General features: G+C 50.5%; 1 protein-coding gene across 4 annotated transcripts in view; it reads left to right on the top strand.

Moving 5' to 3' along the window:
* The window catches only part of LOC142575965 (uncharacterized), a 71768-nt gene extending 54807 nt beyond the window's left edge, over positions 1 to 16961 (top strand). For all 4 annotated transcript variants that reach the window (XM_075685816.1, XM_075685814.1, XM_075685815.1 and 1 more), the window contains 4 exons: positions 259 to 342; positions 2285 to 2475; positions 7010 to 7163; positions 12764 to 16961. In XM_075685816.1, the coding sequence (XP_075541931.1) occupies positions 259 to 342; positions 2285 to 2475; positions 7010 to 7163; positions 12764 to 16308 (3974 nt within the window). In that variant the 3' untranslated portion in view covers positions 16309 to 16961. The remainder of the gene's footprint in view (positions 1 to 258; positions 343 to 2284; positions 2476 to 7009; positions 7164 to 12763) is intronic.
* The last annotated feature ends 1228 nt before the right edge of the window (positions 16962 to 18189 follow it).

Raw genomic sequence — 18189 nt, 5'->3', positions numbered from 1 at the left:
TGTTGTGCAGCTTCATCATGTTGTTTTTCAAGCCTTATTGTTTACACATTTTGTTGCTAATGAGATCAAATATTGTGCTTTGTTTCTAGCCTAACTAGCTCTTTTAAATATTGGTCGTAAAGAAAAAAGAAACTGTTGCTGAGTCTTGTACTTGCTCCTTTCAGCACGTTCTGGGTAAGCATAGTCCGAGTAACATTGCAGGCTGCCTCCATGCATGCATTTCTGCAAGCGCGCGTTTGCTTTTGTTCGACTTTTCAGAAATCCCAGCCGGAATCCAGAAATGCTGCTCGGCGTGCTTCAACAGGATAGCGAGAAAGCTGGACCCTCATCCTCCGTCAGAGGGTAAGGGGATTGTTCTCGCACGTATTTTGCTCATTCTCGTGCCTCCTGTGGGGCCTCACGTGGCACATATATGAAAGGGCAGCGCTAAAGGCTCGCTCGTTTTCTCTTGAACGTCATTGATCGTCGTGCTAGTTGCGGACATGCTGCCCTAGCAGTGGTGTGGCATTTGCCGCACGCTCGGTAATGGATAGATAGATTTAGCTGGGGAAATCTGGTGGAGTGGTTCAAGTGTATGTGCTTTCTGCTACTCCACTTCGCTTGTGAAAGTGCTGAAGTGCTGTGAAAGGTAAAATTTTATTAACAGGGAAGAAGAATGGTGGATGATATAATGTCGCACCTATGCGTGAGCTTGGCTAGCAAAATAAGGTGGTGGATACCAAATAAGTGATAAGAACGTTGTACACTGCAGCACAGCATTTTTATTAATTTATTTGGAATGCTAGCCATTCTGCTGTCTTATAGATAAGATGGTGATTAACTGTAATCTTCTTGTTGGCAAAAAAAGAAAAGAAGGTAAGATTGCTTGGCTATGTGAGATTTTCATAGGGGCCAAAGCTCTTTAACAAGTGTGGCTGCCACCAGATTATCTCCAGGGTGATAGTTGTGTGCTTCAAGAAAACTGGGGGTGAAGAAGTATTGTTTTCTTTGCCGTCACTCGATTTGATGCTTCTCTCGCCAAGAAAGATGAGCGGTTAGCTGTCACAGTAGTATTTGCTGTGATTTATGAATGTATATTTTGCTAAGCAATTAAAAAGGGGGGGGGTAACATGCTACTATTAGCACTTTAGCACATTTCTTTTATCTTTGCTTTTACAGACGGGACGTACAATCCTAGCAATCGAGGCACACTGTCTACAAGATTGGCCTTCTGTTTGTTGTGTGGTTTTTTTCCCAAAGTACGTTTCACCGATCATAACTTTCTCGGCTGCGCACACTCGCTACAGTTTTGCAGGGAAAATTCTCAATTGCGCATGTTGCAAGTCAAAATTACCTTTCCCCCTGAAGAATTTATACTTTGGAAGGTTTCTAATTATTAGTGCAGTAACGGAGCAAATGATTACCAAAATAAACTCTTGTCTTTGGTGTAATTGAGCCTTCTAAGGCGATGCAAAAGCAAATTTCTAGCAATAGCTGTCGATGGAGCACAGCGATGCGGCAAGCAATTGTGGCACATCTGTTCAAGGGTGGTTGTAATCTCGACAAAAACTGATAAGCGACAGTTTTCAGGGCGGGTGTCCAGATGATTAGCGACACTCTTAGTAAACGCTGCAGAGTTGTCTTGTGTACAGTTGATTTCATGGAGAACAAGCGATACAGCTGTGTGGAAAGCCTCTCTCTCTCCTCCTCCTCCTCCCCTCCATGTGGGCCCTCGAAACCTCGAAATGACGACACGGGAGTGTACGTGCTTTCAGTGGGACTGAGCATAAGGACTGTTGCAAGTGGCACCCAACCATGCGTTGTGTGCCTAGGCCATCGTTTTACATGCAAGCCTCCCGTACGTAAGTGCATGCAAGGGGCGAGAATCGCAAGCAGTTTGTAACGTGCTGTAGTGTAGTGGCAGGAATTGAGCCTATCTGGAGCTGTGTGCAGGAGCACTTCTCATAACTAGGCGTGCACTGTTGTTTTTCAGTGAAGTAATGATCAGATTTGTGTCAAGCGTCTTGTCACAGACAAGACTCTAGCAGGGCTTCATTCGTGGAAGCAGCCTACTGTAGTGGTTCAACCAGGTCTTGCTCTGCTTTTCTATAATACTGACCTTGCGAGTTCGTAACCTACATTTCAGGTGCTGATTATCGTGCTGCTTATGGTTACGGCTGCTTAGTGTTAGCTGCTCAGGCATGCCAGTTATTGTAATGCCAACTGTGATCGGCATGGCATGAAGATTTGCTCTCCTCTCCAAGCTTGGTGGCTGAGCATGCATGTGTTGTGTTCAATTGTGCAGACGGCGGGGACAGCTCCCGGTGGACCGAGGAAGAGATGGAGATGGCCAAACGCGGACTTCGGGAGTACGGCACGGACTGGCCCGCCGTAGCGTCGGTCGTTCAGAGCAAGTCCAAGGAGCAGTGCCGGAACTTCTACTTCAACTACAAACGCAAGCTGGGACTCGACGAGATTGTGCGGACGTTCCGCGAGGTGCGTGCGTGTGTGTGCGTCGCTCAGCGCTGCTGGCGTGTGCCCATTGCAGCTTCTCCACTGCACATGTGTGTGGCGGCCTATGCGGCACAGTTCGCTGCCGTTTCGGTCGGTTGTTTGATGCTGGCTTCTGTCGTTGGAAGATGGGATGCAACTTGTTCCCGCCTTGATAATTCCACATCTGTGAACTTAAGGCAATGTCCCTTTGCAAGAGTGTCGAATTACATTGTTCGTTGTGTGTGTGTGTGGAAGGAGTATGTGGATGAAATCCAGTGGTTTGGCTGCAGGACGGCATATAACTTCATGGCATATATATAGTGAGCTCTGCAGGAAATGATTTCCTGTTACTGCATTTCAAGGCAGACAAAATTTAGCGTGCTTGTGTACCTTGTACAACCGTCATTTCATTCTTCAGATTGGGCCAGGATTTTTTTTTCCCAAGGGCTCTTTCTTTTTACGTTTAATTGAAAAGTCCAAGTGGCACAACACCTATATTATCCTCAGCATCAATTGGCTGTGATAGATGGATGATAACACAATCAAGCAAGATGCCTTGTTACATTATTTGAGCCTAGCAATCTTTCAGAAAGTTCTAGCACCACCTACAAAAGGAAATGGCGCTCCCCTTGAGTTGCAGTTCTGTGCTGTAGTGTTCTTGAGCTCAGTCATATATTCAGTTATACACCACCGACCAGTTACAGCTTTCAGTTTTCCCTCTTCACTGCTGCTGTGTTTAGTGTTTGAACGCTGCTATCACTAACACCTTGTGAAGGTTAAGCTTGTAAGTGCTGCAAGCAGATTACTACAAAGCTTACTACGAGTGGATTCTCTGTGCAAATATGTAACAAGCAATGCCTCAGCATTGCACTGAGTAAAGTTTTTCTTTTTCCTCATTTTTGTCAAAACATGGTTTTTGGTCACTTTGCTTGTTTGCTAGGCTGTCCCAATCGCACGGAGAGAGTGTAATTTCAGAGGTGGGTGTGCTCGGCTCCTCCTCCGTGCCGTGGTGCTTGCAACCGAGGGCTATTCATGCATGTGGGCACTCTTGATACTGTTGTTGTGGCTCGGATTAAGCAAGAAAATAATGCTTTTGCGCTGCTATGTGATCCTTTACTGATTTGGAAATGACGGCTGAAGGTGTACTAGGGGCAAAGTGCATGCTAGTGCCTATTTATTCTCAAATCCGTTTAACTTTTTTCTGCGGACATACTCCCGCTACAGTAAAACCTCGTTACTACAAACACCACATTAATGAACTTTTCAGATTACCAAACTTTTCAGAATCCCCTGCTGACTTCTGCAAGAAATGTGAAAAACAAGCAAACAGCGGGTGCTGAGAGCCAACAGCGACATTTTCGTGGATAGCTCTTATGGTGACAACTTATGAACTGACGGGTTGACGGGCACAATGGTTAATTTTGGGGCTTTCGCTATAACAATCTTTCAGAATAATGAACAATTTACCGCGGTCCCCTGAAGTTCGTTATATGCAGATTTCACTGTACATTCACATGAGTATGTAGAAGGAGATTGTCTTTGCAAAAGATAGTTAGTATGTGCTGGAAACGCACTATACTTCAAAATTCTCGGGCTATATGCAGTGCTTAGCCAGTTTCAAAGCAGTTTCGCCTGCTGGTGTCAGCGCTTGCTTTCGTCAGTGAATGTTGCCGTCGTGATAGGGCGTGAAGCCAGACGTAACATGACCTGCCCACAGTGCAATTTCCCATGTACTTGATTGAGGTGCACATTAGAGAACCCCAAGTGGCCAAAATTATTTTCGAGTCCCTCGCTACAGTGTGCCTCATAATCATATTGTTTTTGGCCTGTACACCCGGAATTTTGCATTGCAAAAAGCAATTGTATATGGAAACTCTACACACTGACATCAACACTTCCTCTCAGCTGCGTGGAACGCCAACGCCGCATCTGGACATGGCAAAGTGCAGACGCTCAGTTTAAGCAGCATGCACACATTACAAAGAAATAAGGTTGAGTGCACGCTGAACATGAACGATAATTGAGCCAACCAAACTTGCCATTCGGCGTGGTGTGAAGAGTGGACACACACTTAGAAGCACGGGGCGCAGAGGTGAATGCAGTGGCCGTACGTATAGCGTGAGCATCACTGGCGCTGCAATGGCTCTGGCAAGAGCTACAGGCGTGTACACAAAGCTCGTGTGTGTGTGTGTGCGTGTGCGTGCATGCATGCATGTGTGCGTGTGTGTGAAGGAATGGGGAAGTTCACTATAGGTGTGAGCATTGTACTGTCGATAATGCGGCAGTCGCACAGTTCCGTGATGGGTTTTTGCTTTCTCTTGATACGGAATACAAGCAACCGTTGTATATAGCTTTCATTGATTACGAGAAAGCGTTTGATTCAGTCGAAACCTCAGCAGTCATGGAGGCATTACGGAATCAGGGTGTAGATGAGCCATATGTAAAAATACTGGAAGATATCTATAGCGGCTCCACAGCCACCGTAGTCCTCCATAAAGCAAGCAACAAAATCCCAATAAAGAAAGGCGTCAGGCAGGGAGATACGATATCTCCAATGCTATTCACAGCGTGTTTACAGGAGGTATTCAGAGACCTGGATTGGGAAGAATTGGGGATAAAAGTTAATGGAGAATACCTTAGTAACTTGCGATTCGCTGATGATATTGCCTTGCTTAGTAACTCAGGGGACCAATTGCAATGCATGCTCACTGACCTGGAGAGGCAAAGCAGAAGAGTGGGTCTAAAAATTAATATGCAGAAAACTAAAGTAATGCTTAACAGTCTCGGGAGAGAACAGCAATTTACAATAGGCAGCGAGGCACTGGAAGTCGTAAGGGAATACATCTACTTAGGGCAGGTAGTGACGGCGGATCCGGATCATGAGACGGAAATAATAAGAAGAATAAGAATGGGCTGGAGTGCATTTGGCAGGCATTCCCAAATCATGAACAGCAGGTTGCCGTTATCCCTCAAGAGAAAAGTATATAATAGCCGTGTCTTACCAGTACTCACCTACGGGGCAGAAACCTGGAGGCTTACGAAAAGGGTTCTACTCAAATTGAGGACGACACAACGAGCTATGGAAAGAAGAATGATAGGTGTAACGTTAAGGGATAAGAAAAGAGCAGATTGGGTGAGGGAACAAACGCGAGTTAATGACATCTTAGTTGAAATCAAGAAAAAGAAATGGGCATGGGCAGGACATGTAATGAGGAGGGAAGATAACCGATGGTCATTAAGGGTTACGGACTGGATCCCAAGAGAAGGGAAGCGTAGCAGGGGGCGGCAGAAAGTCAGGTGGGCGGATGAGATTAAGAAGTTTGCAGGGACGGCATGGCCACAATTAGTACATGACCGGGGTTGTTGGCGAAGTATGGGAGAGGCCTTTGCCCTGCAGTGGGCGTAACCAGGCTGATGATGATGATGATGATACGGTCATTCAGAAGATGGTGTGCATGTGCATGGATAAACTTTTAATGTTGCTGCCGTCACAACAGTTTTAGCAATGACTTTTTTCAAAATTGACCATATAGACAAAAGATGTCCAGAACTCGCTCGGAACACTTCTGGCTTGGGGCTCACTCGGTCACAGACTCGCCAAAATTTTACTCCGCCAAACTCGCACTTGCAGGTCAGTCCTAAGTTTGAATTAGTCTACTCATGAGCGAGTTTGCCGACCTATGCCATACCCACTCCCCGTTCCCCTTTGCGCTGAGCACTTTCGTTCGTGAGGTAGCGGTGAAAAGTAATCCAAGTGAGAATAAGGCACCCTCTCCAGAATTCCCATCTCGAGATGGCATTGAACCAGATGGCCGGTGCGACCAGTTTCCCCATGACAGTTTTTCCAGTGACAATTGGGATTGTGTAACAAGTGGGCTCGTTCCCATACCAACTAGCCTAACTACAGATACTATTTGGTTTTGCTAAGCTTCCGGAAACGTGCAGCTCCAAAGGACACAAATTACTTGTTTAGACATAGCTAATAAGGCAAATATTAAATACAAGAACTCAAGCCATAAGCAGGTGTGAGGGCTTGGAATGCATTCATATCTTTCACAGCTGCTAGCCTTCATATCACAGTGACCTACGGAGGCAATTGTTGCGCTTTGGTGCATTAACTGCAGATAGCCTTTGGCGAATACTGCTAGTTTAACAGTTCGCGCTCTCTGCTGGGTCTTGAGCAACTACTGTGCAGGTTTGTGTAATATGGACATTCCTGGACTTGATGATTGACAGCAGTGCTGAGCAGCTTATTCCTTTGACCCCAGCAATGGCTGTGCTCGGAAAAGAGCTATGTGCAGAGATGCATTGCCATGAAGGTCCCGAAATTACTCTAGATGAACAGCAATCTTCACCTCTTTTACGACGATACCAGTTTGCATTGGCACGTAAGGTCACTGCACCGAAATATCCCTACGAGCTCTTGCTATTTGCATGTGCAGCGACTGTGCGTGTAGAGCTGACGCAGTGGACGTTTGTTGGTTTGAGATTGTGCATTTACTTTAAGCGCACTTACTTTAAGCTATTTGGTTCGCAGGCTCGCGGCAGTAAAGAGGACGGCAAGCGGCAAGTGACGGACGACGAAGACACTGGTGAGACGACAACGAGCTGCGAGGAGGACAACGGTGCGGACCACTGTAGTAGCGACACAGCGAGTGCCTGCAGTCCATCGGGCAAGCAGATGGAGGAAGGTGAGACTGCTCTTGGCTTCCATTTGCCTTCTCTTTGCTCTTTTTTTGGGGGGGGGGGGGGAAGAAATGGCACTGTTACTCTCGTCACACTTGACAGACTTGGATCTGGATAACTGCATGTACAGAAAAAACTCGTTACTATGAACACCACGTTAACGAACTTATAAGGAATCCCCTGCTGACTGCTTATAGCTTCAAGGTTAATATATTTCAGTACTACGAATTTCAGAATACAAAAGTTTTCAGAATAACACTCAGTATTCAGTTTCTCTGTCATGCTCTGCCCAAACAAGCGTTGCTTAGCAGTGAAGGTGTCTCTTCCTTCTTTCATGCTTCTTTCTGGGACCGTGCTAGCTACGCGTTAGTAGGGCTGGGCAAAGATACTTTGCAATTGTATCATGATATGACACAAGATATTCGGGTAACAAGTATTTGAGGTAGATACAAGATACTATCGCAATTATTGTACCCGATATGATACTTCCCATTTGTATCTTACGATATTTCGATACATCCGCAAATTTCTAATTATAGATCTGTATAATGTAGGTGCAAACGTGCATGCACAAAAATGTTTGCTTGGAAATTTCTTAACTCCGACCAACCTCGCTTCATTTGAATGAAGTGTCTGTTATTTTCTTAAAATTATTGTCTTGCTCAAAGTATAAAATTTGCATTCCAAAACAATTCATTGGGGTTGCTTTAGCTACTAAACATGAAAGCTCTCTATATGCTGTGCCGTTGGCAGCTTTTGCTTGTCGCATTTGTAGTTTATGGGAGTCGCTGCTCTGCTTGCTGACCAGCTAGTGGGTCACCATCTAATTACATCTAAGAACATCATTAAGAAGCCTCTGCATGATGGTGCAAATACCCCTGTGGAGTTTTACCTTCTGAAGTTTTTCTGCCTGCCCTCGCTGGGAGGGCTCTGGCAGAAAGATAAAAGAATGCCGCTGCTGTTACTTTTATTCAGGTGGTTTAGTGGCAGCAGTATGAGCTTGAGAAGCAGAGTTCAGTCAACGTTTATAACTTTTTCTTGGACAAGTTGGTGTTTGGTGAACGACAGTATTGTAGCGGGGGGGAAAAAAACGGAAAAGGAAGGGTCGGTCGTTTACACAACGGTCGGTCTGCCTGACGTAGGTTTTCCTGCAGCTTGGTGGTATCTGGTAAACCACAGCAGTAGAACACTTCTCCACGTAGCGTTTTGCGTGCTTGACTTGGCACGTTTGCGCAGCACGTCCTGTGATTCGGGGGCTGTTGTGTGAACAACCGAATGAGGGAACACGCAAACAATTTTAAAAAGTATATGAGCGCCCATGTCTCTGCACGTTGCAGATCATGCTGTTGTGAGCCACATGTTTCTGAGGTGAGAATCCTAGGTAGGAGTAGAGATAAAACCGGGCGGCAACTGCTAGAGGCATATGACATTCACTTCAGTGGTCAAGCATCTGTAAGTCAAACGTCTGTTTCATTATATGTTGTGGAAATGAAATTTAGTTTTGATGCAAACAGGATAACTTGTCGCTTGCTCTTTGCTGCCCCCTGATGTCAAGAGTGTGCCCAGTATATATGTAGCAAGCTTTGTGCCTAATAAACAGTTGTGAATGTAGCGCCACCTTACTTTTTCTCCTCTGTCACTTAAGATCTTCTTTTTTCCTTTTCTTTTTTTTTACTTTTTTGCGCTACCATACCACGTCGTCCAACATTTATAGTTTCGCGCAGTGCTGCTGCGATAGCAATATCTTAAGTATCACGATACACTCTTTCCTGTGTCCGAAATACAGAAATGCATCTTGCCAGACGTATCATGATACAGGATACCCAAAGAGTATTTAAGATGCACGCATCTTCAATACTGCCCAGCACTACGCGCGAGGATGCCACAAGGTCGCACTTTGCGGACGGTGTCGTTTACATGTGCTTTGGAATAGTTCAGGTATTACCTCAAGCAAGACAGTTCCAATGATCAGTCATCCCAAGGAACGTGAAAAACATACAAACAGAAAGACACATTGCACTTTGGAGGCGACATGCGGCTTCCTTTTTTGTCTGTGCTTTTCTTGGCATCAGTGTCTTTTGCGCATGTGCCACTCTTACTATACGGTGCCTTGCTGATGCGTGGCGGTGGGGTCTATGGAACATAGCAACAGTTTGGGCTGAGGGCCTATAACAATGTTTTCGAGGGTAGTTGTTACTGTGCCATCGATGGGTGGTGGAATGGTTAATTTCGGGAGCCTGATGTTTACTAGTCATGTCATCAGAAGCCAACAAACATTGACACCAAGGACAGCATAGGGGAAATTATCTGAAGTTCTTAATTGAATTAGAGAAATTATATAATGAAGTATTTAACTTAACCTTTTGTGCATAGAATACCGTGTATTTAGAGCCTCAATATAACAAAGTGTGTTTGTACGCGGTGTCAATATAACAAAATTTCACTGCTGCCACAAAGCAATTCAGAGACAATAAATGGAAGCTTCCGCGGAGGCAGATGGTCAGAGAATTGAATTACAAGCGGCTGTTCACAACCGTATCTCTCAAATTGCTTGCCATAGGACGAGAGTGACCCCCAAAGTGGAGCCGCATCGTGTTCCGTATAAAGTCCAACTGCGATAAGGTGTGCTTTAGGTGCAAGTGAAAGCGTGCGAGGGTGAGACAAGAAAGATGGTGGCTTCACGAGTGCCGCCTTCCCGCTTGAGCAAAGGGGAAGGAGAGTGGAGCGAGCTCGTGGTAACATAAGCGAGGGGGTGGGGAGACGGGCAAGTTGGCTCAGGTCTCGGTTTGTAGTGTGTGTTTTGGCTGTGGCTGTGTAAGCGCGGCTGAGCACATAAGCAGCCGCACAGCCTGCTTTATAAGTAATAAAAGAGTGGGCGTGCTGATCGTGTGGCATCGTGTAAGCTATCTTCCCGCCGTTGCGTATGGCTGTTTTCATGGTTGGTCGGGAAGTCTGAGATGGTTGATGGTCGGTGGTCTAACTCGGCGAAGAGAACGTCCATTCGTTCGTTCGTTCATAATCTCATTGACACATGGAGCATTCGCTCCCCCCTGTCGGAGCTTTTCATGATAGCCTTGTCCCAGTGCTGGCGACGCTATCGGCGTCTGGCTGTTTGGGCAAATTGCGAGCAAAAGCGTGGCTGGCTTCTCTTAGTTTGTACCGCCAATGTGAAGACATCGTCGACGTGGCGCGAAACCATGTCATTCGTTGCCGACTCCCAAATTCATCAGAATTGTTTTCTCATTCAAAATTGCTTTTTTTTCCCCCTATTGTCCGATAATTAGTAAAATTCTGAGGCCTCTTTCTGTGTAAGCAAAATCGAGCAGTGACTGCACTTACTTGCATAAAAGGTCGAATTTCAATACAAATAATTTGATATAACAAAGCAAATTGCCGATCTTGCCGACTTCATTATATCGAGGTTTAACTTATCTGTAATGGTGGCAGTTAGACGGCGTAAACTGTACGATGCGCACCGCTGTTCGCATTCCATTTGGGTGCCGATAGTTGAAGTTGAAGTTTATTTTCACCACTAACAGTACAGTGTGTTTTACACAGTACAGTTGTGGCGTGGAAAGTGGGAAAAAGTCGGCGCTGATGCAGCTTGACTAGCCCCACCTCCCATCCGTACAAGGCAGCAGAACGACAGCACAGCAAACTTCATAGTCTTAACGTATGATAGAAAAAGAAACAAAATAAATAAATAAAACTTGTACGATAATTGTCAAGTAGACATAATAATATGCGCCCTTGGGTGCCTAAAAGTACACCAATCATTCACGCACAAAAAACCAAAACCAATGACAAGAAAATTATTGCAAGGTAACATTACAGTAAGACGTACTGTAAACAGACAGGAGTGTTTTATTTCGACAGAATATTTGTCGAAATAAAGAATAGCATGTGCAGTTCCACTATACTGCGATGCTACTTGCCCTATACTGCAATATTTTAGCTTCTGTTTTCTTTGATTTTTCTTTTCTCACTTTCAAATAAAGGAAAGCCACAACAGAAATGAAAATATCGCAGTATAGGGCGGGCATCATCACAGTGCGGTCAAACCGGATGTGCGTGCCTGTCAGTAGTGATGACTGGACAGCATGCACCTTCAGTTTTGCTTCAGCCATGTGCTCCGCTGTTGCAGTTTCATTTAGCGCTGATACTACAAGTCCTTATTACACGAGGGACCGAACGATGGCGCCACCATCCCACACCATATTAGATAGACACTGCCTGAGCGTTTCTTTTGCATCCTCCATCTTCGCAACCCTCATTCTCGGGTGTCTGAGCAAAATGTACCGCTGCTATCACAACAGCTGTTCTCGCTGCACCGTTGCAGTCATCATAGATGCTTTCATGGTTGTTTTCTTGCCTTCCTGTTTTTTTCCCGATTGTGGAGGCGTATATATACGTCGTCGTCACAATAAAAGCCAGTTGAAGTTTACACATAGTGTGTCCCTTCTTTGTTCGATGTCCTGTCTTTGTGCGCACATAAGTCTCAAAAGATTCATAGATGCCGACTCCGCCTTATGCAGAAGTGGTCGCCGCTAGCAGACAAGGCGCGAAAGGGACACCTTTAAGTTGTGTTTGCCCTCCTAATTGGTCGGGGACACCCGTTGCTTCCACAATGATGAAAGACACTACTGAAAACAGTGTAGTGGCGAAGTATGCGAATCCAAGCGCGGGGTCCCATTAGTGTCTAAAAGGTCTTTTGGGGGCCAGCTTGGCTTCATTTTGCCGATCCATGCTAGTCGCGTGAGAGCATGCCGAAAACACAGATTGCAGTGTTGCGTATCTGGTGGCGCAGAGTGTATGTACGTAATGTATTGTTCTGATGCCGATTCAAGCAAGAAGTCCACGGGTAATTAAAATGCACAGGAGGGAGACCCTTCGCTTACTTATCGGAGCTGCACTGCTTGCATTTTATTTGCATAAAACTGATCATAATTTTTGATGCATTAGTATTAGGAGTGTCAAAGCGGGAAAAATTGTGTAACATGTGGGAAGTCAGTGAAGTGTTAGAGGTCTGTGAGAAGAGAAGATGCCTGATCTGCGTCTTCGTCGTCTTGATTGCTCTGACAAACATTGTGTTCATTCATGTACGGATTGCTCCATAACAGTGTGTATATATATATATATATATATATATATATATATATATATATATATATATATATATATATATATATATAGTGCAACTGACGCAGCTCTGCTCTAGACCGTCGCGTCACTTGCACTTTGCTTCTCGAAGGGGCTACACAGGTGTCGAGTGAGCTCCTGAATGATCATCACAGTGCAATATGGTGAATGCGGCTTAAATCGTGGACCCCAGACTTCGAAGGGGTGCTGCGTAATGCAACGTATTTCTTTGCATTTACTGCTAAATCGTCGCTGTCTTTTCTTGTCTGCCAATGTCTGCATGTATGTTATAATGAATATCGGATATATAACGAAGGAATTTATGTGTCCAATGTGACTTTGTTACGACTAGGTTCAGCTGTATGTAGGATCGGCTGCATCTGATGGAAGTTGACGCACTTTATGTTGCAACCTTATTCTCGGGACCAACCACCGTGTTGTTGACCGTGCCCATTTCCTCTTTCAGTTTCAGGCTGGGAGAACGAGAGGCCGATACCCACGCGGCCGACGCTAGCCGTGTCGTCGGCGCCACACGCGGACGTGACGGGCAAGGCGCACGCGGAACTGAACAACGGCCTCGAGGCGTCCGCCGACTACGACAGCAGTGCGACCGTCAGTGCCGACGAGGGCCAGGGGGCGCCCGAGGCAGAAGGGTCGTCGTCGCGGCACCACCGGGCCGGTCCGCCCGACGCCAAGGAGGCCGGCCACGAGGGCGCCACCTGCATGCGAGACCTCATCTTCCAGGCCATCGAGATGACCCTGCAGTACTCGATGAAGCCCGGCCGCAACGGGCCGCCGACCAAGGAAGGCCCCTCGGAAGCCCCTCCGCCCTCCTCCTCCACGGTCGCGCCGGAACCCGTGGCCCGGTCCTCGCCCTACCACCTGGCTGGCGCTCCCAACAGTCTGGTGCACGCCGAGGGCCTCGTGGCGCAGTTTCCTCACGTACCCCACGTGGCCGCTCCACCCCCCGTCGTCGCGGTGTCTCGGGACGACGAGTACGAGGTGCAGGACCTGAGCAAGAAGTCGTCGCGGGAGCCCAGTCCGCACCGGGAGCTCCGGCGCGAGAAGCTGCCGCCGGCGCCCTTCAGCTACGCGTCGCAGCCGTACGTGCAAGTGGCCCAGCCGCCACCCGCGCACTCGAACCACCTGCGGAGGACGCCCGAACCCCCGCCCCAGGTCATGTTCGCGCCGCGGTCGTACGGGCCGCCTCCGCCCGAGCGGCCGCCACCGCACCTGGTGGCACAGTCGCTGGCGCCGCGCAGCCTCACGAAGGCGGGCAAGAGTGCCGTGCCCCCGCCGCCCCCGCTGGTGGCGGCCAGCAAGCCGTCGCTGTCGCCCAAGCCGATGTTCAAGGACAGCAAGCCACCGTCGGGCTCCATCACCCAGGGGACGCCGTTGAACCAGCCCGCCACAGGCAGCTTCCCGCCGTCCCGCTACGAGGGGCTGCTGCGGCTGACGCCGCCGCAGGGCAAGGAGCCCTCCTCGGCCGCCGGTTCCATCACCCTGGGCACGCCCGTGCCTCACGACAGCGGTGCGCCCAAGAAGCAGAGGCCGTCCGAAGGGCCCGAGCCACGCGCCTACGACCCAGCCGAGCAGTACTACCGCGCCGCCGCTGCTGCTGCTGCCTCCTCCCCGGGCGGATTCCAGGGCCCGTTCCAGCCGCCGTCGTCGACTTCCGGCGGCTACTCCTCGTCGCCTGGTTTCCGGCCCAAGTACTCGAGCGAATCTCAGCTGAGCAGCAACCAGATCATGATAGACTTCAACACCTCCAAGCAGATGCAGATGCGCCGCGGCTCGTCCGGCGACGCCAGGGCCTCGCCGCAGGCGCGAGACTCGAGCCCCGCGCCGGCGCTGCACCCAGTCTACCAGGTGCCTGCGTACTATGGCGCGCAGGGGGCGCCTCCGCCACCGGTGTTCCTGCAGCACGCGCCCGCCGGTGCCGTGGAGCGGCCGCCACCGGCTGACACGTCGCCCGGCGGCTGGGCCAGCAAGCCCCTGGCGCTGCACCAGGGGGCGTCCGGCGGTACGCCACCTGCGACGGCAGCCACCTCCCGGCAGAATGTGATTCGCAGCGTGCCGTGGAGCACGGCGCCCAAGAGCGTCATCCAAGCGCCCAAAGCCGGCTCGCCGCGCGCCGAGCTCGAGAGCCCCGGCCGCCGGGTCCAGTCCCCGCGCGGCGGAGGCCAGCCGTACGCCGTCGTGTCGCCCTCGAGCCACGACCCGTTTACGACGCTGGTGAACGCCGCCGCCGCGCAGCCCAGCCTGGCCGTACCCAAGGAGGACCAGAAGCCCCGCGAGCGGCCCGCCGTCGAGGGCCTCGAGAAGTCGCTGCTCGAGATGCACCAGCGGCCGCGGCAGTTCGGCGGCGACATGCCACCGCCGCCGCCGGACTTCCGCGGAGAGGCTGAGCGGGCCGCCATGCGCGCCGCGGCCGAAGAGCAGCGCTTCCTCGACTCTCGGCGGGGTGCCGAACCGCCGCCGGACTTCCGCCAGACGCTGCGCCTCGCGCGAGACGCCTTCACGCGAGACCAATTCGAGCGCGAGATGCGCCAACAGGTGTCCAAGGACCACCAGGCCAAGCCGTTCCTGAGCCGAACGCAGCAGGCCGAGCTGGACAACGAGGCGTCGCGCATCTTCTCGCAGTCCTTTCAGAAGGACAGCCCGAAGCCGCCGCCGCAGGGCATCACGGCCGCGAACCTCATCGACGCCATCATCACGCACCAGATCAACCAGAGCACGGAACCAAAGCAGAACCCGGCGGGCGCCATGGACACCATCCTGTCGCGGTACGGCGAGCCCAAGGGCGCGTCGCTGCCGCCGCGGCTCAAGGCGCTGCCCACGCGCGACGAGGTAGTCACCATCGAGGACGGGCCATCCGAGCGGGGGCCGCCACGCATGGAGCCCGAGAAGGTCATCACGCTCAACCAGCACATCGCGGCTATCATCTCCAAGAACATCTGCAACCCGAACGATGGCGGCCCGCTGTATGGCCGCATGCCTGTCGAAGTGTCGCACACGGAGCGCATGTCGCACGGCGGTTACGCACCTCCGTCCGAGCTCACGACGGCGCCTCCGCGGACGCCTCCGGAAGGAGGGGGCGCGGACAACGGCCACCCGCCGCCACAGACGTACCACAGCTGGAAGTTACGCAAGGCGCTGCAGTCCGAGAAGGAGGAGCGCAGTCTCATCCGGAACCCGCAGCAGCAGCAGCAGCAGCAGGGCCCGTACGTGGAGCCCATCTCTCCGCCCGGTCAGCCGGGGCCCCCCGAGTGGGCGACCGCCATGCCTCCCCGTTCGTCGGCCGACAGCGTCTCCTACCTGCGGCCTTCTCAGCAGCAGCAGCAGCAGCAGCAGCAGCACGTGGGCCTGTCCGCGCTCGACTACGTCAAAAACCGCATTGTCGAGGTGATGCGCACCACGGACGAGCCTCCGGCGCACGGCAAGGGCGGCCGCCACGAGCAGCACCAGCAGCAGCCTCCCGAGCGGCCGCTCAGCGAAGGCGGCCACCCTGGCCACCCGAGTCCATCGACGGGTCCGCCGCGGCCGGCGTCGGCCATCGAGTCTGGCCACCCGGACTGGCGTGGCGGCAAGTTCCGTCCCCGGTCGGTGTCTCCCTCGGGCCCTCCTGGCCGACCGTCGCCGCACCACCACCACCAGCAGCAGCACCAGCAGCAGCATCACCACCACCACGACGATGGGCGGCGCGGCGAGCTCGAGCCCGTGTCGCCGCCCCGCGATGGCCGCTTCTACTCGGCGGCGGCGCCGCACCCGCCGCCCCCGCAGCCGTTTCCGACGACATACGCGTACCCGTTCTCTGCGCTCTCGGTGCGCTCCATGGCCGTGGCGCCCAGCAACCCGGTGGGAAGTGGCGGCGGCGGTGGGCCCTCGTCGCTGGCGACGGCCCCGGTCGTGCCGACCTCTTCCTCTTCCTCCTCTTCGGCCGCTGTGCCGGCCTCTTCTTCCTCGGTGCTGCTCTCGTCCCAGTACGAACCTCTGTCAGACGAGGACTGACACGTCGTGAACACACACGCGAGTGTTGTGCCGCTTGCCTCCACACGGACCGCTCACTGCCTCATCTTTCTCTCGGTTCTTCTCAGCTCAAGTTTGTTCCGTCACGACGATTCCCCGCCGCCGCCCCCGGGGGGGAAGCTTGTGTACAAAGGGGGAGAGAAAAGTTTGTATACTGTTGTGGGCACACATTGCACGCGAACGCGCGCCGTCACTTTTTTGGGGGGGGGGCTTCTAGAGACGCGCGCGAAGGCCGTTTCGCCCTGTGGGACACCAACGACGTCAAGTGGTGTGTGTGTGTGTATGGGGGGGAAAGAACCGACCCGGGCACACGCGCACACACCCATCTTCTCTGTCCCTTTTCTCGCGTGTGCGCGCGCGCCCTCATGTACATTTGTCTCTTCTGTTCAGTGTTTCTCAATCCCGCGGCCCTTTTTTTTTCTTTTCATTTTCCTTTGCGTGGGCGAGAATTGTAAATAGGTTTTGGAGAATACAAGCCTCCTTGTGCGCGCGCTAAGGATATTTTAAGGAACGCGTTCATTCGCAGAACAGTTGCCATGTGCAAATGTTGCACATGCGAAGTGTAATTGTCTTGTTACCTCTGTTTCATATTTTTTTTTTTTTTCTGAGAGAAAAAAAGTACCTTTATCATGCGATATCGTGTGTGTCTGGAATCACTTTGTGGTTGTGCATCGGACATTGTTTCCATTGTCATTGCGGTTAAGGACATTTTAAATCAAATTGTTCTTTTTTTTTTTAGTTAGGATATATATTTTTCGTTAAACTGGTATGAAGGACTGCTTTGCAATTAATGTTTAAGTTGTGATCCTGCAGGAACAAAACAGAAGACGCTATTAAAACTGCCATCCGTTATGTTCACGGAAATTGTTGCTCGACAGACGTACGATTCTATCTGCTTTGCTGCACCTCCGCGGTGTGCGTTTGAGTTCAACAGACAAACGATTGAGTTACCAAGCGACAGGAAATGCTGTAGAGCTTTGTTAATATAATCAGCAATAATTGCAGTAGTGCCTTGAAATGGTAGTAGTGCCTTGAGCAAAGCACCTCGTACGTAAACTGCACTGTCACTAGCAGCTACAAAAGGACGTTTTGAGGCACCTGCGACTGAAAATGCTCAACAAAGGTTTGTAGCATGTTGTATGTAGTCTGGGCAGTGGTAATTGAAGGCTTTTTGATGTGCTCTGTTGGTCGTACTCTGCATAACAGCTTAGCTCCTCTATTGAAAGGCTGTTCTGCTTGAAGTCCTTCACCTCCCAACAACATGGTAGGTATTCCACGAGTTTCGTCCCCGTGTCGATAGCACTGCATGCAGGCAAGTTTTTCTTATTGTCTTTTCGAAGATCAAAGCGAAAATAAGGGGCTGAGCAACCACTGCACGTATGGCAAGGTTGTGCTGTGTAGTATTTAAGGTTTGAAATGCAGGAAATTGTTTGCAGCGTCTATTTTGGCGTGCTGAGCAATTTTGAGAGCTGACTGCAGGGCGCGTTGCACACCATTGGCTTGCAGTTTAGCAAAGAAAGATCGGCAGTCTCGATTTTTAATAACATTTGCGGCGAGCATAGCATACAGGAGGCCACGCTTGAGACAGTCGATAAATGAAAGTAACTTGGGGTGAACAGAAGTGCAGCGATTATGAAGAGTAGGGCACTGTGGAACTACAATACGTACGAGGTGGTACGAGGGATGTGGAAGGGGTAATGGTACTGGGCCTGACTTGCCAATGCAGTCGTATGTATGAGAGCATAGGCAACGTTGGAAACTAGGCAACGTGGTGTGGGTAGGCTCGCTCTGGGAGCACACGGCAATACGCCAAATCCTGGGGTGCCGGGGGATCTGGAATGGTCTTTCGAAGGCAGAGAGGCT

This window comes from Dermacentor variabilis, chromosome 3, assembly GCF_050947875.1.
Source record: "Dermacentor variabilis isolate Ectoservices chromosome 3, ASM5094787v1, whole genome shotgun sequence".
In the NCBI taxonomy this organism is placed as follows: Eukaryota; Metazoa; Arthropoda; class Arachnida; order Ixodida; family Ixodidae; genus Dermacentor; species Dermacentor variabilis.
Note: the sequence above shows the minus strand (reverse complement) of the source record. Positions and strands in the feature narration are given on the sequence as shown.